At 36.9% G+C, this 24,136-nt stretch overlaps 2 protein-coding genes and 1 long non-coding RNA gene across 10 annotated transcripts in view; 1 reads left to right on the top strand and 2 right to left on the bottom strand.

Annotated features, from left to right (window-relative positions):
• EPS15 (epidermal growth factor receptor pathway substrate 15) overlaps positions 1 to 24,136 on the top strand; it is a 151,979-nt gene that overhangs the window by 121,379 nt on the left and 6,464 nt on the right. For 4 of the 8 annotated variants that reach the window (XM_012776183.3, XM_012776181.3, XM_075998265.1 and 1 more), the window contains 3 exons: positions 2,629 to 2,698; positions 19,732 to 19,808; positions 21,540 to 21,702. In XM_012776183.3, coding sequence (XP_012631637.1) covers positions 2,629 to 2,698; positions 19,732 to 19,808; positions 21,540 to 21,702 — 310 coding nt within the window. Of the gene's footprint in view, positions 1 to 2,628; positions 2,699 to 5,470; positions 11,991 to 19,731; positions 19,809 to 21,539; positions 21,703 to 24,136 lie in introns of those variants that run through there. The other 4 variants (XR_012915165.1, XM_012776185.3, XM_075998277.1 and 1 more) reach the window with 4 other exon arrangements.
• On the bottom strand, positions 41 to 885 carry LOC142864857 (small ribosomal subunit protein eS1). Its single transcript, XM_075998300.1, has one exon. It carries the CDS (start codon positions 855 to 857, stop codon positions 63 to 65), a length of 795 nt encoding a protein of 264 aa, XP_075854415.1. The 5' UTR covers positions 858 to 885; the 3' UTR covers positions 41 to 62.
• The window catches only part of LOC142864858 (uncharacterized), a 43,070-nt gene continuing 23,071 nt past the window's right edge, over positions 4,138 to 24,136 (bottom strand). The window contains exon 3 of the long non-coding RNA XR_012915169.1: positions 4,138 to 4,621. This is a non-coding gene — a long non-coding RNA (uncharacterized LOC142864858). The remainder of the gene's footprint in view (positions 4,622 to 24,136) is intronic.

Raw genomic sequence — 24,136 nt, 5'->3', positions numbered from 1 at the left:
TTTGTTTGTTTTTTTTTTTTCACAAATAGGACACTTTATTGTCATTATTAAAAGTCTGACTTTTAAACAGATTCTTGGACTGGTGGTTCATATCCATCAGCTCGTTCAACTTTAGCGCCTGTCTCATCACCAGTAGCTTTTCCAGAACTACTACCTTCACCATGAAGCTCCATGAGTTTTCCCAATTCAAACTTGGGCTTCTTCAGCATTTTTACTTTTCTAACGAAGACATCATGGAGAGGATAAATAGATTGGCAAGCCTTTTCTATGTCTTTTCCAATGCTGTCTGGAATCAATTTATTGACTACTTCTTTCAAGTCATTTGTCTGCACCTCTCTGGTCATGATTTCCATCATCTTCTTCCGGATTTGGCGGACCTGTTGGTGCTGAGCATAAGAGGTCTTCCGTATCTGATTGTTGCGTTTTTTAGTAAAACCAACACAGAATAGACGAAGCAAATAACCATCGGTAGTCTTGACATCAACGTGAGCTTCGATCATAGTCTGCCATTTTTTAACCATGGAACACATTTTGTCACGGGTAAGGTCCATGCCATGAAAATTAGTCAGACAGTTTTTGCCCTGAACATCTTCAGTAATCAGCTTGAATTTTCTAAATGCAACTTCATCATTTTGCAGATCAGCAAGGCTCACTTCAAACACACGACCCTTGAGGCCATCGGAGGCAATTTTCGTTCCTTGAGTCCTGGTGACTAGTGTTTTCCCAATATTTCTTATATTGAACATAGCAGGTGCCTTCACATCATACCAATCTTTTTTAGAAAATGGATCAACCACTTTCTTCTTGGCTCCCTTTTTGCCGCCTTTCGTAAGGCGCTTGTTCTTGCCGACCGCCATGGTGCTGCTCAGGGAGCCAAAAGGTGTGTGGTTGTTTTATAAGGCTTGACATTTTGTATTTTTGTGTTTTTTGAATATTGATCTTTCATTTCTATGTTCAAGACTCCTTTGCATGTTTCCTATAGGACTGATCAAGTGGTGACAAATTTCTTCATTGTTCACTTGTCTAGGAAAGACTTAATATCCCCCTCATATATCAAGCTTCTTCTGGAAAGATAAGGTTATCGGTTGACGGGTTTTTTTTTTCTTCCAGCACTTTGAAAATGCCATGCAATTCTCTTCTGGCCTGTAAAGTTTCTGATGAGAAGTCTGCTGTCAGTCTGATGGGGTTTCCTTTATAGGTGCCTGAATACTTTTGCTAATTTTAAAATTCTTTCTTTCATTTTGACTGTAGACATCCTGAATATAATATGCCATGGTGAAGTCATTTTTGCTGTGTATTTGCCTGGGGATTGCTGAGCCTCCTGTATCTGGATGTCTAACTCCCTTGCTAGACTTGGGAAGTTTTTATCAATTATTTCCTTAAGTAGGTTTTCTAAACTTTTTGGTCTCCCTTCTGCCTCAGGAATACCAATAGTTTGTAAGTTTGATCACTTTATGTAGTCCCAGATGTCTTGAAGGCTTTGTTCATTCTTTTTTATTCTTTTTTCCTTATTTTTGTCTAACTGGATTGTTTCAAAAGACCTGCCTTCAAGTTCTGAGATTCTCCTTGGCCTAGTCTATTATTGAAGCTGTCAAATGCATTTTGTATTTTTTTAAATTAGTTTTTCAGTTCCAGAATTTGTTTTTTTCTAAAATATCTTCTTGGTAAATTTCTCATTCATACCCTGAATAGATTTTTCCAATTTCTTTGTATTGTTTTTCAGATTTCTCTTGTATCTGATTTGAGCTTCTTTAAAATCAATATTTTGAATTCTTTGTCTAGCATTTTTAGGAGTTTTTCTTTTTTTTTGAAACAGTCTCGCTCTGTCATCTGGCTGGAGCGTAGTGGCATCGTCATAGCTCACTGAAACTTCTGGGTTCAAGCAGTCCTTCTGTCTCAGCCTGTCAAGTAGCTGGGACTACGGACATGTGCCACCATGCCCAGCTAATTTTTCTCTTTTTGTAAAGACAGGGTCTCACTGTGTTGGTCAGGCTGATTTTGAACTCCTGGCATCAAGCGATCATCCTGCCTTGGCTTCCCAAAATGCTGGAATTATAGGTGTGAGCTCATAGTTTTGTACCAGGGTTAATTCCATAGTTTTAATAGATATACCATGATTATGTGAGATATTAACATTAGAGGAAGCTAAGTGAAGAATGTATGGGAACTCTGTACTATCTTTACGACTCTTCTCTAAATCCAAATTATTTCAAAATAAAAACTTACATAGTGTACATCTATAAAAATAGCAATTATTTTGAAGAATAAAAAAATGAATACTACCAAAGTCAAAATTGTGATTTGAGAGAGCCACATGAAGACTTCTAAGGTGTTGGCAGTTTGCTGGGAGATGATTACATGGGTGATCACTTAATACTTATTTGTTAAGCCATAGGTCTATTTCATGCACTTTTAAAAATGAGTGTTTTTCTTAGTTAAGATTAGAAAATAAAGTATATCATTTTCATTTAGTAAGATTGCAAATCACTTGGGGGAAACATTTGTTCCTAATGCTTGTATTCCTTAATTAACGTAGAATTTGCAAAGAGTATATTCTTTGGGGTGGAAATGAAGTTTCAGCTAAGAAATGTCGCTGCTCTCATTCATGGTTTTATATAATTTGTTTAGGTAGAAACAGTGAAGCACAATGACCCTTTTGCTCCTGGTGGAACAGTTGTTGTTGCAGCAAGTGATTCAGGTAAACAAATAATTTATCAGTTTTATTTAGCATTATACATTACATTTTAAAATTCTTTTTTCTTTGTCTCTAAACATTCATCCTATTGTTTATGGCTTTAAAATTATTCATAATTTGAGTCAATCTACTGGCTGGCCACAGTGGCTCACACCTGTAATTCTAGCAGTTTGGAAGGCCAAAGCAGGAAGTTTAAGACCTGTCTGGGCAACATTGTGAAACCGTGTCTCTACAAGAAATAAAAACATTAGCTAGATGTGGTGGTGCATGCCTGTAGTTTCAGCTAGGCTTGAGACAGGAGGATCACTTGAGCCCAGGGTCCAAGGTTGCAGTGAGCTATGATCACCCTAGTGCACTCCAGCAAGAGAGCAAGACCCCATCTCTTTTAAAAAAAAGAAAAATCATCTACCAATAATAGTAGCAACAAGCATTTCTGTATCACTTTCTACTTTTCTTATTCATTCATTGTCTCATTTATTGTTCATGTTAAAAATCTTACTAGAATATGTATTCTACCCAATATCAGTAAAACCAATAAAAATGTTTTGCTTTATAAAAGGCATTGTTGCTTTGCAGCTTCAGAGTCAGCATTGACTCTTACAGATCTGTGTCTAAGTTAAAATATATATGGCCTCCAATAGATAATGAAAATACAAATAGATTCTGTTACAGAGAAAAGCCGAATGTTATTCTAGTATCCAGTCTTCATGCTTTATTTATGATATCTAATTTTTCATTTATTCTTTTAATAACCTTTAAGTAATAGCTTCATTTTAAATGTAAGGAAACTGAGCACCAGAACATTAAGTAACTTGATGAAGATTGTACAGTTTACTAGATTTCAACCAGGTAAAACCAACCTTCATACCTAGGTCTGACAGAATCTAAAAGGTTTTCAACTTAAGTAACTCTGCTTCTTTTTCACTATTCATTTAAAAATATAACAGATAAACAGACCAGTTATTGTTTGGGAGAGCAGTAAATTAGAGGAACATGAACTCAAACATGTAAATACTTTAATGTCATGCTGAAAATAGGTTGCTTTCGTTTTCCAGATGAATATGGAGTGAGTTGTTACAAATTTGCTAATTGGGACAAATTAAAGATTATGAGCATAGAAAATGATTAATAGAAATGCCTTTACAAATAGGATTTCTTATATTGAACAAACTGTAATAAGATGAGATTTGGCAGAGTGCATTGTTTTCAAGTTGGAAATGAACTCGCAACATGAGTAGCAAGAGTGTGGAATGTTAAAAGGACAATATTTAACATAGTTCTGGATATTGATTTAAACAGAAACTTAGAATGAGAGCAAAATGAGACTTCTAAAAGGCTTGTATTAAAAAAACAATAAAATAAAAAATAAAAGGTTTGTATTAACCGTGGTTAAATTATATCTTAAAATACATGTTTTTTTAGACCCTTATTACTAAGCTGGTGAATGAATATATTGCTAGTGATATTATATGATTAGAAAGATATTATATGATTTTCATAAAATCAAAGGTTAACACATTTATAATTAACTTGATTGCCCACACTATGGAAATGGTAAGTGCCATAAAGTTAATTAAAGCTGCAAAGATTTAAAGAAAGGGGAGATCACATTAAGAGCAAAGCATGAATGATTTCAAAGGAGAACATAGCTTTTGTGGTATGCCTTGAACGCATAAGCTAGAATTTTAGAAAGTAGATACTGAGAGAGAGTATATATAAAACAAAGAGAGCAACATGAACATAGAATGGAGGTAGGACATATACAGCATGTTCAAGAAAAAACAGACGTTTTCCCAAAAGCTTTTTTATAGGTGGAGGAATAATCAGGTTAAGGCTGAAGTCGTAGACTACAGTTTTACTGTAAATGGTTTCTCATGGCGTCTCTTCTGTTGGTCTTCTCTTTAAATTCCAGCTCCTGGTTATTTCCTGTAAAGTGGTAGAATAAATGACTATAGTAGCCTAGGAAGGGCTAAGAATTATTATTGTTAATCATGATAATGATAGCTACCATTTAGTGAGCACTTGCAGAGTTCCAACACTCAATGTACCAACCATTTTCCTGGTGTCAGTTAATTCTTACAACTACATGAGATAATTGGTATTATACTTATTTTACATAGGAGGAAAATCAGGGCATGGTGAGATGAAGCCATTGTCACAAGATTAAAGGAGCAATAGTAAATGGACCCAATTCAAACGAAGTCTCTGGTTTTCTACGTGCCTCTTTGGTCATTCTTTCTCAATCTCCTTTGCTGATATTTCTTCTTTTCCCCAACCACGTAATGTTGTGTTATTCCAAGTCGTAGTCCCTAGACCTCTTTTCTTCTATATCTGTATTCTTTTGGGTAACTCATCTAGTTTCACTGCTTCAAATACTATCCATATGCTAATTTTTATCTCTGGTCACATCTTTCTTGAACTCCAGACTTATGTATCCTACTACTTACTTGATATCTCCACTTGAATATCTGATAGATATATCTAACACAGTATACCTAAGACCAAACACCTAACCTTCCTTCCCAAACCTGCTCCTCTTGGAGCCTTCCTCATTTTAATTCATGGCAACTTCATCTTTTTTTTTTTTTTTTTTAAGAGACAGGGTCTCACTCTGTTGCCCAGGCTGGAGTGCAGGGGTGCAACCACAGCTCGCTGCAATCTCAAACTCCTGGGCTCAAGCAATCTTTTTGCCTCAGCCTCCCAAGTAACTAGGATTACAGGCAAATGCCACCACATCAGCTAATTTTTTTTCTTTCTTTATTTCTTTTTCAATAGAGATGGGGTCTCGCTATGTTGCCCAAGCTGGTCTCAACCACCTGGCCTCAAGCGATCCTCCTACCTCAGCCTCCTAAAGTGCTGGAATTAAAGACATGAGCCACCTCATGTGACCTCAACTTCATCTTTAATGTTGCCTGGACCTACAATTCTAGACCCTTAGAATCATCCTTGGTTCTTCTTTTTCTTATTCTATCTCTAATCTGTCAAGAAATCTTACTGACTCTACCTTTAGATTATATTCAGTAAAAGCCTTACAGTGACCTATACCTTTCCAACAACATCTCTTAGCATTATTTCCTTTACTCACTCTTCTGCAGCCACACTGACATCCTTGATGTTGCTCAGACAACAGTCTGGTGTTCCTTTGTGCTGTATGTTCCCTCCTCCTGGGATGATCCTTCTCCGTATAACCACATCTCTATTACCTCTAAGAAATTTAAGTTCAGATGTCACCTCCTCAATGAAGCTAATTCTGGCCACCCTAGCTAACATTTACATATAACACTACCCCACCTTGGCATTTCCACGTTACCATTCTCTATTCTTTCTTCTTTCATAATGACTTACTACTTTTGAGCATACTATATAAATTACTTTTCTTTTTCTTTCTTTTTCTTTTTCTTTTTTTTGTTTGAGACAGTCTCACTCTGTTGCCCAGGCTAGAGTGCCGTGGCGTCAGCTTAGCTCACAGCAACCTTAAACTCCTGGGCTCAGTGATACTTCTGCCTCAGCCTCCAGAGTACCTGGGACTACAGACATGTACCACCATACCCCATGCCCGGCTAATTTTTTCTGTTTTTGGTAGAGAGGCGGTCTCACTCTTACTTAGGCTGGTTTCAAACTCCTGAGCTCAAACGATCCACCCGCCTCGGCCTCCCAGAGTGCTAGGATTACAGGTGTGAGGCACTGCGCCCGGCCTTATTTTTGTTTTATCTGTCTCCTTCTCCTACTAGAACTTAAGGACCATAAGGAACCAGGATGTTTATTTTCACTGATACATCCCAAGGTCCTGAAAATATGCCTGGGTGCTAATATTATTGAATAAATGAGTCAGCTACTCTCCTCATAGAGCATATAAAGGAAGCCCAATGAATGAGAATCTGTCTTGAGGGGAAGGTGGGGAGTTGGTGGATATTATTTATTTTGTTCTGATAAGTACAGTTTTCTAAATTGTGGTAAAATATACACAACAAAGTTTAGCATTTTAACTATTTTTAAATGTACAATTCAATGACATTAAGTACATTCACCTTGTTGTGCAACTATCATCACCATCTATCTCCAGAACTTTTGTCATATTTCAGAACTGAAATTCTGTACCCATTAAACAATAACTCTCCATCCTCTCTCTCACCAAACCCTAGCAACCATCATTCTGCTTTTTTCTCTATGATTTTGATAACTCAAGGTACTTCATATAAGTAGAATCATAAAGTCTTTGTCTTTTTGTGACTGGCTTATTTCACATACCATAATCTCCTCAAGGTTCATCTGTGTTGTAGTATGTATCAGTTTCCTGCCTTTTTAAGGCTTAATAATGGTGTATACATACCTACCACATTTTGTTTTTCTATTCATTTATTAATGAACACTTGGGTTGCTTCCATATTTTGTCCATGTGAATAATGCTGTGAACATGAGTGTACAGATAATGTGTTTGAGTCATTGTTTTCAGTTATTTTGGGTAAAATTCCAGAGGTAGAATTGTTGGATCATATGGTAATTCTATTTTTAATTTTTTTAGAAACTGGCATACTGTTTTCCATAGCAGCTGTACCATTTTATATTCCAACCAACAGTGCATAAGGGTTTCAGTTTCTCCACATCTCTGTCAAGACTTACTACTATCTCTTTTATTATAATAGCCATCCTAATGGGTGTAAAATGTTATCTTATTTATTTGATTTGCCTTTCCCTAACAAGTAAGTGGTGATGTAGAGCATTTTTTCATATGCTTACTGGCCACTTGTATATCTTCTGTGGAGAAATGTCTATTCAAGTCCTTTGCCCGTTTCTAAATCAGTTTTGTGTTTCTTGTTGAATTGTAGGAATTCTTTATGTATTCCAGATATTAACCCATATCACATATATAATTTGCTTTTATTTTCTTCCATTCCACTGGTTGCCTTTTCATTCTGTTAATACTGTCCATTTTAATTTTGATGTAGCCTATTTTATCTATTTTTTCTTTTGTTTCCTATGTTTTTAGTGTTATAACCAAGAAAGTATTGTTAAATCCAATGTCATAAAGCATTTTTTTCTATTTTCTTCTATAAATAAGAGTTTTATAGTTTTAGCTCTTATGTTTAGGTTTTTAATCCATTCTGAGTTAATTTCTATATATAGTATAAGATATGGGTCCAACTTTATTCTTTTACATGTGGATATCCAATTTTCTCATCACTATTTGTTATAAAGACTATCTTTTCCCCAATGTGTGTTTTTGACACCTTTGGTGAATACCATTTGACCATATATGTGAGTGTTTAAAATGATCTACATATTCAATGTAATTCCTATCAAAATCCCAATGACATCTTTTTACAGAAATAGAAAAATTCATCCTAAAATTCATATGGAATCTCAAGGAACCCTAAATAGCCCAAACAATCTTTAAAAAGAATAACAAAGTTGGAGGTCTTAAGCTTCCTGATTTCAAATCTTGTAATAATGCTACTAGAGTAAGCAAAAAATTGAACCTGGGCTGGGCGTGGTACCTCACGCCTGTAATCCTAGCACTCTGGAAGGCCGAGGCGGCCGGATTGCTCAAGGGTCAGCAGTTCGAAACCAGCCTGAGCAAGAGCGAGACCCCGTCTCTACTATAAATAGAAAGAAATTAATTGGCCAACTAATATATATATATATATATATATATAGAAAAATTAGCCAGGCATGGTGGAGGCTGATGCCACGGCATTCATGGTAGCCTGGGCAACAAAACGAGACTCTGTCTCAAAAAAAAAAAAAAAAAAAAAATTGAACCTGAATCTTTATGTTCTAGGCTTACTTTTAAAATTCTTAAGCAATTTCTTTCTTTTCTTTTATAGCATAAATGGGATTTTAGGTTTGTTTATTTTTCTGATTGGAATTAATAAATAAATATTCTAACTTATATAGCTCCTGTTGCCATGTGAACCTTTAATGAATGGCCCTGTTTCTTTTCAAATGTAAATGTTCATTCAGATTCTCAGAAACCCAGTGATGTAATTAAAAATCCAGAATCTAGATATCTTTGAATTTTGGGGGTTTCTTTAAAGTGAGTTTGTAAACGTCAGGCGTTGGCATGGCCATGGGTATTCTGGCCATAACTAAAATGACTTGTGAGTTTTGTGTATGTGAATATATATGTGTATGTACATATATAAAAATAAAGAATAAAGTGGATTTAAAAAACCATATCAACCCCCTTGAATCTGGATATTTTAATATCTGCTGTGTATCAGTATTCTGTTTACTCATTGATGAATTATCTGAGTAGATTATAAGGACATTAGAAATATACTGTGTTTCCCCAAAAATAGGACAGGGTCTTATATTTATTTTTCCTCAAGAAAACAGCCTAGGGCTTATTTTCAGGGAATGTGTTATGTTTTTAAAGTATGGTACAACAATCTACATTTATTCAAATACAGTTAAGTCATCTTCTTCTGGAACATCATCATAACTCTCCAAACCCCGAATTCCATCCTGAATTTCTTGCGACTCTATTTCCTTTAGAACCATTGGCCCCAGTCTCTCATGTCCAGCAATAGAGCTCTCACAGGACAGATGAGAAGGGCTGCTTGTCTTCTTTACGGCTCCACTAGACGAAATGCATGGGTTATGCAGATATGCTGCATAGCCACGCCCATCACTAGGTCTTACTTTCAAGGTAGGGCTTATATTGTGCAAATGCTTATTAGAAATCCTGCTAGGGCTTATTTTATAGGTAGATCTTATTTTCGGGGAAACATGGTAGTTGTCAGTATACAAGTCCTTGGTTAAGTTAATTGCTAAGTATTTTATTCTTTTTGATGCTGTTGTACATGGAATTGTTTTCTTAATTTCTTTTTCAGATTGTTCACTGTTAGTATTTAGAAATACAACCGATTTTTGTATGTCAATTTTGTATCTTGCTACTTTGGTAAATTCAAATATTAGTTTCAATTTTTTTGTGTGTGTGGAATCTTTAGGGTTTTCTACATATAAGACCATGCTTTTATTTCTTTTTCTTGCCTAATTACCCTGGCTAGGATTTCTAGTACTATAGTGAATAGAAATGTTAAAAGCAGGCATCCTTGTTATGTTACTTATTTTAGAGAAAATATTTTTAGTCTCTCAACATTGAATATGACATTAATGTTGGCTTTTCATATATGGCTTTTCTTATGCTGAGTTTCCTTCTATTCCTTGTTTGTTGAGTGTTTTTACCGAAAAAGGATTTTGAATTTTGTCAAATGCTTTTGCTGCATTAATTCAGGTGATTGTGTGTATGTGCGTTTCTGTCATTCTGTTAATATGTTACATTAAATGATTTTTATTGAACCATCTTTACATTCAGTAATAAAGCCCACTTGATTGTGGTGTATAATCCTTTTAATGTGCTATTCAATTATGTTGCTAGTATTCTGTTGATTTTTGTGTCTATTCATATGGAATATTGATCTGTACTGTTCTGGTAGTGTCTTCATCTGGCTTTCATATCAGAGTAATGTGGGCCTTATAGAATGAGTTTAGAATTATTCCCTCCTCTTATATAATTTTTTGGGAGAATTTGAAGGAGTCGATCTTAATTCTTCTTTAAATGTTTGGTAGAATTCACCACTGAAGCCATCTAATCTTGGGCTTTTCTTTGTTGGTAGGTTTTTGATTATGGATCTAACGTCTTTGCTATTATAGATCTATTCAGATTTTCTATGTCTACATGGTTCAGTCTCTATAGACTTTGCTTCTAGGAATTTGTCCCTTAAATCTAGACTATTAAATTTGTTGATATACAGTGTTCATAGCGTTCTTAACAATCCTTTTTATTAATATATTTGTGTAATAGTAGTAATATCCCCTTTCATTTCTGATTTTAGTTATTTGGGTCTTCTTTCTTTTTTTCTTAGTCTAGCAAAGAAATATCAATTTTGTTGATCTTTTCAAAGAACCAACTCTTGGTTCTGTTGATTTTCTGTATTTTTCTATTCTCTGTATTGTTTGTCTCTGTTCCAATCTTTATTATTTCCTTCCTTCTGCCACCTTTGAGTTTAGGTTGCTCTTATTTCTAGATCCTAAAGCTGTGAGCTCTTTCTTCTTTTTTAATGTAAGTATTTATAGTTAGAAGTTTATCTCTTAGCACGGCTTTTGCTGTGTCCCATAAAATTTGGTATTCTGTGTTTTTATTTTCATTTGTTTCAAGATATTTTCTGATTTTCTTTGTGATTTCTTATTGGTTGTGACCCATTGGTTGTATAAGAGTTTGTTGTTTAATTTCCACGTATTTGTGGCTCTTCCAGTTTTGCTTCTGGTATTGATTTCTAGTTTCATTCTATTGTGACTAGAAAAGATACTTTTATAATTTCAATTTTCTTAAAAAACTTTTTTTAATCACCACTATGCTAATGAGGAATTTTCTTAAATTTATGACTCTTGGGATGACAAGGGGTCCAGTCATCATCTGTGGCGTATATATCTTGCTCTGTTAACCTATATTTTGGTCTATAATCCAGTCTTACTCCCTATCCCCCAATAAATTTCACCTCGTACTTGCCTTTAAAAAACAGAAAAATCTAGTCACCGTGCTCTATAAAAAAAAATAAAAAAAAATTAAAAAAAAAAAAAAACAGAAAAAGACTTGTTTTATGGCCTAAAGTATGTTCTATCCTGGAGAATGTTTTATGTGCATTTGAGAAAATGTGTATTCTGCTATCATATTATTGGAATGTTCTGTATATGTCTATTAGGCCCAATCGTTCTAAAGCAGCGGTCCACAACCTTTATGGCACCAGGTACCGGTTTCATGGAAGACAATTTTTCTATGGATAGGGGAAGGGGGGAGCAAGTGGAACTCAGGTGTTGATGCGAGTGACGGGGAGCGGCTATAAATTGTAAATACAGATGAAGCTTCACTTGCTCCCCCACCACTCACCTCCTGTTGTGTGGACCCCTAATTCAAGGGAAAATAATTTTTCCATGGGAAGGTCAGAGGGTGGAGCTCTGCAGACTGATCTGCAGACAGTAGGTTGGGGACTACAAGCTCTAAAGTAGTGTTCAGGTCCTCTATTTCCTTTTGATCTTCAGTCTATTGTTCTTTTCATAATTAAAAGTGGGATGGTGAAGTCTTTGACTGTTACTGTTGTACAGCTGTTTCTCCCGTCAATCCTGTCAATGTTTGCTTTATATATTTAGGAAACATTTGGTGTATGTTTGCAGATATATATTCATCTGAGTAAATTGACCCTTTTGTCATTATATAATGTCCTTCTTTGTCTCTTGTAACATTTGTAGACTTACAGTCTATTTTATCTGATGTTAGTATAGACTCCCTGTTCTCTTTTTTTTTTTTTGAGACAGAGTCTCACTTTGTTGCCCAGGCTAGAGTGAGTGCCATGGCATCAGCCCAGCTCACAGCAACCTCAATCTCCTGGGCTCAGGGGATCCTCCTGCCTCGGCCTCCCGAGTAGCTGGGACTACAGACATGTGCCACCATGCCCGGCTAATTTTCTATATATATTAGTTGGCCAATTAATTCCTTTCTATTTATAGTAGAGACGGGGTCTCGCTCTTGCTCAGGCTGGTTTCGAACTCCTGACCTTGAGCAATGCGCCCCCCTTGGCCTCCCAGAGGGCTAGGATTACAGGCGTGAGCCACCGCGCCGGGCCGCTGCTCTCTTTTGATTACCATCTGCATGGACTATCTTTTTCCATCCTTTCTCTTCCTGTCTTCCTTTGTGTTTAGTTGATATTTGGTAGTGGCATGTTTGATTCCCTTCTCACTTCCTTTTGCTCTTTCCTCTGTGGTTTCCATGGAGATTACATAAAATATCTTAAAGTTATAACAATCTATTTTAAACTGATAAAACAATTTTAGTTGCATAAAATAAACTGCTCATTTACAGCTTCACTCTCCATTTTATATTATTGAAAGTCACAGATTACATCTTTATATATTGTGTGCTCATTAACATAGATTTATAATTAATTTTTATGGTTTTGTCTTTTAAAAAAATTTTTTTTAAAGATAGGGTCTCACTCTTTCACCCAGGCTGGAGTGCAGTGGCACAGTCATAGCTCACTGCAGCCTCTAACTCCTGGGCCCAAGAAACCTCTCACCTCAGCCTCCTAAATAGCTGGGACTACAGGCACAAGCCACCAGACCTTTCTAATTTTTTAAATTTTTTATAGAGATGGGGTCTTGCTATTGTTACCCAGGCTGTTGCTCAGGCTGTTCTCGAACTCCTGGCCTCATGTGATCTTCCTGTCTCAAACTCCAAAATTGCTGTAATTACAGGCATGAGCCACCATGCCTAGTCTTTTTTTTAATCTTTTGAATCTTGTAGTAACACTTAACTTAAAACACAAATATATTATATAGCTATACAAAAATAATTTATTTATGTTCTTATTCTATAAGCTTTTTCTATTTTAAATGTTTTCTCTTTTTTTCTTTTTTAAACTTCTTTCTTAAAAACTAAGACATAAATATATACATTAGTCTAGGTCTACACAGGGTCAGCATCATCAATATCACTGTCTTTCACCTCCATATCTTCTCCCACTAGATCTTTAGGATCAGTAACACACATGGGGCTGTCATCTCCTATGATAACAATGCCTTCTTCTGGAATACCTCCTAAAGAACCTGCCTGACCCCATTTTATAATTAACTTTTTTTTTTTGGAGACAGTCTCACTCTGTTGCCCCAGCTAGAGTTCAGTAGTGTCATCATAGCTCACAGCAACCTCAAACTCCTGGGCTCAGGCGATCTTCCTCCCTCACCATTCCAAGTAGCTGAGACTACCACACCCAGCTAATTTTTCTATTTTTTGTAGAGACAGGGTCTGGCTCTTGCTCAGGCTGGTCTTGAACTCCTGAGGTCAAGCAATCCTCCCACCTTGGCCTCCCAGAGTACTAGGATTACAGGATGAGCCAGCCTGCCTACCCTGACTTTTTTTTAATAAGTAGAAAGAGTATACTCTAAAAATTTTTATCTAAAATAACAACTAAAAGTATAGTACATATATAAACCAGTAACACAGTCATTTGTTATTATCAAATACAGGTTAAGTATCCTTAAATCCCAAATCCAAAAATCTTAAATTTGTAATGCTCCAAAATCCAAAAGATTTTGTGCACTGACATGATACACCAAGAAGATGTTCATTGGAGCATTTCAGATTTTAGATTTTCAGATATGGTAGGCCAAACTGGTAAGCACATATAATGCAAATATTTCGAAATCTGCAAAAATCTGAAATCCAAAAGAGTTCTAGTCCCAAGCATTTCAAATAAGGGATACTCAACATGTATTATGTATTGTACATAATTGTATGTTATACTTTTATATGACTGACAATGCAGTAGGTTTGTTGACAGTAGCATTACCATAGACGTGTGAGTAATGCATTGCACAGCAGACATTATGATGGCTATGAGTCACTAGGTGATAGGAATTTTTCAGCTCCATTATAATCTTACGGCACCACCATCTTACAACGTGTCTGTCATTGATCAAAACATTGTTATGTAATGCATGACTATATATGTATATAGCGTGTGTGTATTTCCCTCTCTCCTCTGCCCCCTTTCCATTTGCAATGAAAAGAAAGTGAAACCTTTTTTGTAAAGTCTTTCTCTCTCCCATATAAACCTATGTATTGGTGCTTCTTTACTCTCTTTGAACTTTAAACTTACTGTATAGCAATTTTGTACATGTAGTGTAATCCTGTGTTCCTTGAAGGTAGGCATTGTGTCTTATTCCTCTCTAATAAATCTGTAGTACTTAGACTTGAACATAATAGACCTTAGTAAATGTGGATGGATGGGTGGGTTGGTGAGTGAGTGAGTGAATGAATGAATGGATTGAAGGCCAGGTTGGGAAAATGGATCCTTCATTGATGACTAACATCTATACCTTAAATTATTTGTGGGTAGCTCTTGAAGGTTTTTTATGAAACTGAGCTTGATTATCTTATAACAGAATGAATCGTGGAGGAAAAAAAAGATTTCTTCCTCCTCCCAGGATTCTCTGGTAGATAGCTATTCTTTGGGGAATTTTTATTTGTGAGCCCTAAAACTGGTTTCCCTTATTCCATGTTGTTGCTGGTTGTACTAAGAAATGTTATGATACCTGTTTGGAATATCCTTAATAGATGGTTTGCGTCACCTTTTTCTTTTACTATTTTCAAGAAATATGAGCATCTCCTATATGCCAGACCTTGTGTTAGGCCCTGAGGATACTGCAGTAAACAAATCAAAGTTCCTGTCTTCATAGAGCTTATATGGGAAGATAGGCATTAAAGAAATATATGTCAAGTACTGGTGAGTGCTATGATTAAATTAGGGTAAGAGTATAAAAAGTAATATATCTAAAATATGGCTTTATCATTCACACCTTCATGAAAAAGCTTATCAGCATAGCATGATAAATGTATAAGAAAAAATAACAGGAAAAAAGTCTATTAAAGAAGTATGCTAAAGGCCAGGCACGGTGGCTCACGCCTGTAATCCTAGCACTTTGCGAGGCTGAGGCAGGCAGATTGCTTGACGTCAGGAGTTTGAAACCAGCCTGAGCAAGAGTGAGACCCTGTCTCTACTATAAATAGAAAGAAATTAATTGGCCAACTAATATATATAGAACAAATTAGCCAGGCATGGTGGCGCATGCCTGTAGTTCCAGCTACTTGGGAGGCTGAGGCAGCAGGATTGCTTGAGCCCAGGAGTTTGAGGTTGCTGTGAGCTAGGCTGATACCACAGCACTCACTCTAGCCTGGGCAACAAAGTGAGACTCCTGTCTCAAAAAAAAAAAAAAAAAGAAGAAGAATGCTAAAATATTATAAGGGTTATTTCTGATAATGAGGTTTATGGATGATTTTTTTAGTATGTTTTTATGTATTTTTCCAAAGTGTTCATTACCTTTCTTCTTGGGGAGGATGGCGTGCTAATGAGGTCATGTTTGCATTTAAAGCCTGGTTCTGCTGGCTTATAGCAGAAGGAAGAAAGCCACCTGCCTGGTTTCTCCTAAAGTATTTCTGGGACTCCTCCTACCAGGTATCTCACATGTGTTCTGAGCAAGTTCAACTCAGTGAGTCCTTCCAGCTTGTAGACAGGCATCTGCTTCCGGGTTTGTTTTTTTTTTCTTGTTTTCTTTTTTCTGGTGGTTGCCAGCAATCCTTGGTATTCTTTGTGATAGCATAACCCCAGTTCTGCTCCCACACCCTGTTTTTCACATGACCTTCTTCTTTGTATGTGTCCTCTCATTGGTATCTTCCAGTGACATCAGTCACTGGATTTAGGGCTCATCCTAAATTCAGGATGATTTCATCTTGAGATCCTTAATTATATCTGCAAAGACCTTATTTTCAAATAAGGCCACAGTTGAGTTTCCACTATGTAGGGAGGAGTCAAAGGTCCCAGGTATAGGACTCAGCATTCTTCTGTTTGAAGGGCTGGTGTTTATGGAAGGCTTTCTGTATACCAAGTACTGTTATTAACTCATTTAATCCCCACAGTAACCCAGTGTAGGTTACAGCTGGGGAAACTGAGGCAGCAGGCTGTTCAGTAACATGCCCCAGGTACACAGTTAGTGAATTCAAGTGCTGGTGGGGACCTGAAGCCAGGCTGGCTGATTCTGGCCAGCCAGTTTTTTATTTGTTTGTTTTTTTAAGAGACGAGGTCTCGCTGTGTTGCCCAGACTGGTCTCCAACTCCTGGCCAAGCGACCCTCCTGCCTTGGTCACCCCAGTAGCTGAGATTATAGGCATGTGCTGCCACACTGGGGGAGTCCCTGTTCCCAATGTGATGCTGTACTGTCCGGGATAGAAACCTGATTCAGACTAGCTAAGGAGGACCCTTAGCTAGTTTGTCAAAAGACCCTCAGACAGCCTCATCAAATTGAAGGATGGGCCTTGAGAAAGTCTGGGGATGAACAGAGCCAAGGTGCCTGTGTTCCCACCTCTCTCTGCCAGCAAGCTTCACCTCTCCCTGCTTCTTATCAACCATGATCTTTATCTTTTTTTTTCTTTTTATTTTTCTTCATCCTAATTTGTCCTATCAACCATGATCTTTATCTCAGAAAGTTCTTCCCAAAGTCTTATCATTCATCTAACAATATAATACATTTCCCCAGTGTTTGGACCAGTACTAAAGAGGTTAATGATGAGGAAAGCATAGAAAAACTCTGTAGTAAGCTACATGTTTTTCATATGGAAACGTCATTTTTTAATTAATTTCTTTCACAGTATACACTTCACAACATTTCAGTCAAACCTGACCTACCTCAATGTTGTTGCACACGTGTTGTAACTTCTTATAAAGACTACGCAACAAGGGCAGAGAAAAGGCATGAAGTACATTTTTCATCCCCTCTGGTGAAATGAGTCCAACTCTTTTCTCTTGTCACCAATCAGTAGAGCTTTTGTACCCTGCTCAGGCTATACCTCAGCTGCTATAGCATCAGGAATAACAGGACGAGGAAGAGAAAGAAGGGAAAGCCTGAAACAGTACCCATGATGACGCTGAGCCCTAGGCTGGGCACTCAGCAGATATGTATTAATGAAAAAGGATCTCCTGTAACTCTGGACTTTTCAGCATCCTCTACAGGATCATAGTTGCTCGTATCTCCCTAAAGGACTGATTTTTCTATGCTTCTACCCACTACTTTCACCCATTTCTATCCCATCACTGTCTTGGTGACAAAGCAAACAAAAATAATACATCTTCCTTGCTCCTCTCATTTTAGTAATTTACCTATTACGTTACACATTTAAATGGGTGAGTGGGCAGACTTTTTGTTCTAGGAATGGCTTGATGTAAAGATGAAGAGTTGAGGAAGATCAGGGAGAATTCTTCAGTGTCTTGCCCTCTCTTTTACAATTCTCTTTCTTTCTTTTTTTTTGAGACAGTCTTGCTCTGTTGCCCGGGCTAGAGTGCTATGGTGTCAGCGTAGCTCACAGCAACCTCAAACTCCTGGGCTCAAGCAATCCTCCTGCCTCAGCCTCCCAAGTAGATGGGACTACATTTTTCTATTTTTAGTTGTCCAGCTAATTTCTTTCTGTTTTTAGTAGAGATGGGGGGGTCTCCCTCTTACTGAGGCTGGTCTTGAACTCCTGACGTCAAGCAATCCTCCCACCTTGGCCTCCCAGAGTACTAGGATTACAGGCGTGAGTCACCACACCCAATCGCAATTCTCTTTCGTCTCCTTCCTTTCCAACTCATCCCTTTGTTTCTTTCTACCTTCCTATATTGGGCAGCAGTTCCTATAAACATTCTTTGACATTATTGGTAGCCCTATGCCTGAATAGGTGAAGCCTATCTCAGAGTAGATAATTTCATTCCAACTGAAAATGTTAGTCTACTTGGTACATGCACCATGATGGAAAAGATAACTTCTCATGCCTGTGGGAGCATTGGTTAAGTAATGCGTTTTCAGTTACTATTCTTTCTGCCTGGTAGTCTGGTGTCTCTACCACATATCCATTTATTTGGCAAAACCCATTCCTTATTCAAAAGACTTTGCTAAAGCTCAAATGTCATGGCTTCTTTGCTGTTTTTTCTGATCATCCCAAAGCTTAGTGACTCCCACTGTAGGTTTTTCATAACCTCTCTAATAGCTCATATAAAATTGTTTTATTATTGTTTACATATCTTTCACTAGACTGTGAACTTTTCAAGGCTTGGAACTCTATCTTCTTATTTTCGTGGATTTGGTATATTGTCAATAAATGTTTGTTGACTGTTCATTTTTCTTTCGGTAGGCCTTATTCCCTGTTTTCAGGACCTTACTGCCAAAAAGGGTAATTATCAGCCGGGCACGGTGGCTCATGCCTGTAATCCTAGCACCCTAGGAGGCTGAGGTGGGAGGATTGCTTGAGCCCAGGAGTTCAAGACCAGCCTGAGCGAGAGCAAGACCCCGTCTTTATAAAAATTAGCTAGGGGCCGGGCGCGGTGGCTCACGCCTATAATCATAGCACTCTGGGAGGCCAAGGCAGGCAGATCACTCGAGGTCAAGAGTTCGAAACCAGCCTGAGTGAGATCCCATCTCTACCAAAAATAGAAAGAAATTAATTGACCAACTGAAAATATATATACAAAAAATTAGCCGGGCATGGTGGCGCATGCCTGTAGTCCCAGCTATTCGGGAGACTGAGGCAGAAGGATTGCTTGAGCCCAGGAGTTTGAGGTTGCTGTGAGCTAGGCTGACACCACGGAACTCATTCTAGCCTAGGCAACAAAGTGAGACTCTGTCTCAAAAAAAAAAAAAAATTAGCCAGGTGTGGTGGTGCATGCCTGTAGTCCCAGCTTTTCAGGAGGCTGAGACAGGAGGATCCCTTGAGCCCAGGAGTTGGAGGTTGCAGTGAGCAGTTAAGATACACTGCAGTCTAGCCCAGGCAACAGAGCAAGACTCAGTTCTCAAAAAAAAGGGGGGGGGGGGATTATCAACCACAGATAACCATGGTACAAATTAGAATGCAGTTAGTGCCACAGAGAAGGAAAAAAAATCACTTTTTGCTGTGGGAATTAACGATACTTAGATTACTCCATGATTTGTGGATGAGGTAGCATTTGAAATGGGCCTGAAAAATGAATGTGAATGCGTGTGATGCATCGTCTAGGGGATGGACACGCTTGAAGCTCTGACTCGGGTGAGGCAAGGGCAGTATACATAACCTAAACATGTGTACCCCTGTAATATGCTGAAATAAAAAAAAAAAGAAAAATGAATGTGAAATTTGGCATTAATGCTATTAGCTTTTTGTACTTCTTGATGTCTTCATTACCAATAACTTAACTTGATAGGAGCTATATTATTTGACATATATTCCAGAGCCTTAAACACTTTACCTAGAGTTAGTTCACCTGTTTTTTTATTTTGAATCATTCATCAGCTGATTTACATAAAGGAATACATTTTGTGGGATTATCATTGTGCACTGTCTTTGTGAATGTCAGTCATAAATTTAGGAATTAATATTTGAGATTAGATATTTTCCATCTGTCTAAATATTACTAAACAAAAGATGACATGAAATTCAGTCTCTTTCTGCCCTCTTGCATTGCTTTTCTTTATTCATTTTAGCCACAGACCCCTTTGCTTCTGTTTTTGGAAATGAATCGTTTGGAGATGGATTTGCTGACTTCAGCACATTGTCACAGGTAATCTGCAGTAATTAATGGGAAGGGAAAATATACTTTGTTTCCACCAAAGGAGCAGTCTTCCTTTCAGTTGTATAACCCTCTCACAAAGGTGCAACTTGATTTCAGGAAGTCACAGGAAATGTTGATTTCAGATAGAAATGAAAGATAAGATATAAAGTAGGCTGGGCAGGGGCAGTGGCTCATGCCTGTAATCCTACCACTTTGGGAGAATGAGTCAGGAGGATCCTTGGAGCCCGGCCCTCAGCAATAGTGAGATCTTGGCTCTACAAAAAATTTTAAAATTAGCTGGGCATGGTGGTACACACCTGTAGTCCCAGCTACTTGGGAGGCTGAAGCTGGAGGATTGCTTGAGTCTAGGAGTTGAGCTATGATGATGCCACTGCATTCTAACCTGGGCAATAGACCAAGACTCTGGCTTAAAAAAAAATTTTTAGTTTAAGTATACATATTACTATATATAAATAGACTATGTTGATAGTACAGGTAATTATAAGTTTCTGTTGACAGGTTTACTCAAAAACTTCATATTTAGAATTTTCTGTCTTTTAAACATGTTGCTGCCACTTGAACTACATTTTTCCCATTGACTGTCTCTGTCAATAGCTGTAAGATCTGGGAATTCATTCCATCCTGTCTGTATTGGTTACTTGATTTTAGGTCCTGAGGTTGTTAGTGTCAGTATTAAGCTAATTAATACACAAAGCCCAACATTCAATGTCCGCTACTTACTTTTCAGTGTAGCTTTAGTATTGATTCAGGCCAAAAGAGAAGGATTAGAGTGTATGTCAAATTGTCTATACCATTGCTTCTCAACTGGTCGTTATTTTACCCCCCCAAGGAATGTTTGGCAATGTCTGAGACATTTTTGGCTGGCACAGATAGATGGGGATAGAGGCCAGGGATGCTATTAAACATCCTACAATCTACTGTCTGGCCCCCCACAATATACAATTATGTCCAGCCTGATATATCAGTATTATCACTATTGAGAAACACTGGCCTAAATAGATATACAGTTGTCAAGTCTGATTCATTTTAGAAAAGTGAATTTTTCATTACTCCACATATGCAAAAAGCAGGGTCTTTAGACACACATTAAGACTTATCATTCCATGGGATCAGTTTGCTTCAAAAAGTTGACTTTTGACTTTCAAGTTGTCTTTATAGTTTATCAAGAAGCCATTTTCTTTGCATTAGTATTAAATCTTTCTTATATTTAAGTGCATTGGGAAGTGTAGAATCAGTTTTTTTCTTTGATTATCATTTGGATCAGATACTAATTTGAAGAAAGTCATACAATCCTTTTAAAATGGGGCTCAGTACTTCTTATGGCATAATGTTTAGGAAAAAAACTAAAAACAATATGGTGCCCAGGTGGTGTTGTATTGAATATTGCCTAAAACTTGACAAACCTTTAATCTTGAATTGGCTTGGTTTGGTTTGATCTGTTGCTCTTAATAAGTAGTGATGTTAGAGTCACCACTACTCCTATAGAACAATTTTTTTTAAATTTCTCACATTTGGCCCTGAATGCAAAGGTTAAAATGTCAATGGTCTCAGAATTGAAATAAAGCTGCATAATACTTAAATAATTCTTCTAAGTGCTACATGACCATGCACACACTCTGCTTTGCTTAAAAAAAAATACATATATATATACACACACACATATGTATATTTATATATATATATATGTAACCATGTGTAAAACATTTCTTTTTAAACAAGGTCAACAATGAAGATCCTTTTAGTTCAGCCACATTGAGCTCTGTCAGCAATGTGGTTATTACAAAAAATGTGTTTGAGGAAACATCAGTCAAAAGTGAAGATGTACCCCCAGCACTGCCACCAAAGATCGGAACTCCAACAAGACCCTGCCCACCACCACCTGGTATGAGAGTTGGTACCTTTCTTCATCAACTAGATGCCTTTTCTCTTTCTGAAAAGTATTGTATGGGCGGGCCTTGCTTATATAAAGGGCCTTAAACAAAGCCAGTCAAACACGTGTTAGAAGCCTGTTGCTGTCATTTGTTTTGACCTCAATACACAATTGTAGATGTGTGTCTAAGAGACCAGCATATATAACTGTCATAAACTGCCTTTCTAGAAAGAGCTTTTTTTTCTTTAATCATTTCAGAAAGGCAGTAAATGGAGAAAGGAAATCATCAGTGAAATCTCTTGCTTTTTGGAAGCTTATTGATTATCATTTGAACAGCAGTTTCCTGCACTTTGATGTTTTAATTATAATTTCTATAAGAGAAGATTAATTCAAAGTCTCCTACTTTTCCTGCAAAATATAAAATCTTCCTTTAATGTGAGAATGTATAACCTCTTTGGTAGCTAGAATTCAGCAATATAGTGGTTTTTTAAAAGCAAAGTATTACTTTACTTGAAGAAAAATAGGATTTTAGCTCACTTAAAAGACTCCTTTATTTTATATACTGAATTTTTGAGGGTGGAGGTGTCCCAAAACAAATTCTTTAAAAAAATTTTTTTTTTATTTCAGCATATTACAGGGGTACAAATGTTTAGGTTACATATATTGCCCTTGCCCCACCCGAGTCAGAGCTTCAAGCGTGTCCATCCCCCAGGTGGTGTTCACTGCACCCATTACATGACTATGTACTCATCCTCACCTCCCCCCTCCCATCTGCCCAATACCCTGTGAATGTTATTGCTATATATGCACTTAAGTGTTGCTCAGTTAATACTAATTTGATGATGAGTACATGTACTTCCAAAACAAATTCTTTTTTTTTTTTTTTTGAGAAAGAGTCTCACTCTGTAGCCCAGGCTAGAGTGTCGTGGCGTCAGCCTAGCTCACAGCAACCTCAAACTCCTGGGCTCAAGCAATTCTTCTGCCTCAGCCTCTGGAGTAGCTGGGACTACAGTCATGTGCCACCATACCCGGCTAATTTTTTCTATATATATTAGTTGGCCAATTAATTTCATTCTATTTTGTTAGTAAAGATGGGGGTCTTGCTCTTGCTCAGGCTGGTTTTGAACTCCTGACCTTGAGTGATCCTCCCGCCTCAGCCTCCCAGAGTGCTAGGATTATAGGCGTGAGCCTCCGCACCCAGCCAAAACAAATTCTTAATAGTTTTATTTTTATTTGTTTTTTCCATGTGTGTATGTATATGTTTAGCACTATACAAAGGAAAGGTTTGTTTTGTTTTGAATGAAGATAATAAAGTTCATAATAAGTGGCTAAAAAGGTAATCCCCTGAGTAGTTGTAGTGCTGTTAAGCTGTTGTGTGAGAAGATACATTTGGTACATTTTTTTAAATCATATATTATTCTTGGGAAATTTTTCCTCCCAGTAGTTATAGATTATCATTCTTGCCTTTTCATCATAACCCCACTATGGTATTTCTTGGGCAGATATTTTTTTCTTCTTTGACTTAAAGGAATACATGTATAATTGTTAAGAATCAATTATCTGTTGAAAAATCAAGTAAATGAATTAAGTGCTTTCTGTCTTCTAAGGAAAAGTAGCCTGTATCACATATTGCTAGAAGTAAAAAACAAATAGTCAATTTGCTCATTTAAGTTTTTATACCTGTACAATGCCAATAGTGAAGTTATTTCTTAAATCCTAAGTAAACGAAAAATAATAAAATAACTCCTAAGTAAAATAATACAGTACTGTATTTATTAAATCTAAGAATCTTCAGTAAAGTCAGTGTATAAAAAAGATAAAAGAATTTTTGGAAAGAGCACTGGACTGGGAAGCCTAAAGCTCTGGGTTCTAATTCTGGATATCCCCTGACTAGCTCTGTGGATTTTAAGTATGTAATTTGCTATGTCTGAGCCTCAGCTGCCTCAGCTGTTAAATGGTGGCAGTAATTCTAATTTTGCCTGTCTTCACAGGATTGTTGGAAGGATTAGTTGAGATATGAGATGAACTTTTGTATAAGTTGCTACAGTGATGGAATATGTTGTTATGATTGCTATTAACCAGCTTAATGCATTTTAGGAAAATAAATTTAAAGATATTTTAACTTATGTTCTTATTATCTTTTCTTCAAGAAGTGCTATGTTTAAGTAAGACTTTAAAATTAGAGAGCTGGTTTGAAAATGATAATGAATTAATGAGTGACTAACAGGACTATATGCTATTGTTTGGTCAAAAAATTATTTTATCACCAACTACAAAGATTTAGGTCTTAGGCTTCAAAACATTGTTTATTCTTTAGTTTGAAATATTGTAGATGACAAAAAGTAGATGAGGTTTTGCCAAGATAAGTTTTAATTTTATTCTCCTAGATATTGGATATAGATCCAGAGAAAAATCAGAAGAATTTTGCTATTTTTCAAAGGTCTTT

This window comes from Microcebus murinus, chromosome 2, assembly GCF_040939455.1.
Source record: "Microcebus murinus isolate Inina chromosome 2, M.murinus_Inina_mat1.0, whole genome shotgun sequence".
Taxonomy (NCBI): domain Eukaryota; kingdom Metazoa; phylum Chordata; class Mammalia; order Primates; family Cheirogaleidae; genus Microcebus; species Microcebus murinus.
Note: the sequence above shows the minus strand (reverse complement) of the source record. Positions and strands in the feature narration are given on the sequence as shown.

Coding starts and splice junctions, on each gene's coding strand:
- LOC142864857 (XM_075998300.1), bottom strand. CDS start 857: ATGGCGGTCGGCAAGAACAAGCGCCTTACGAAAGGCGGCAAAAAGGGA.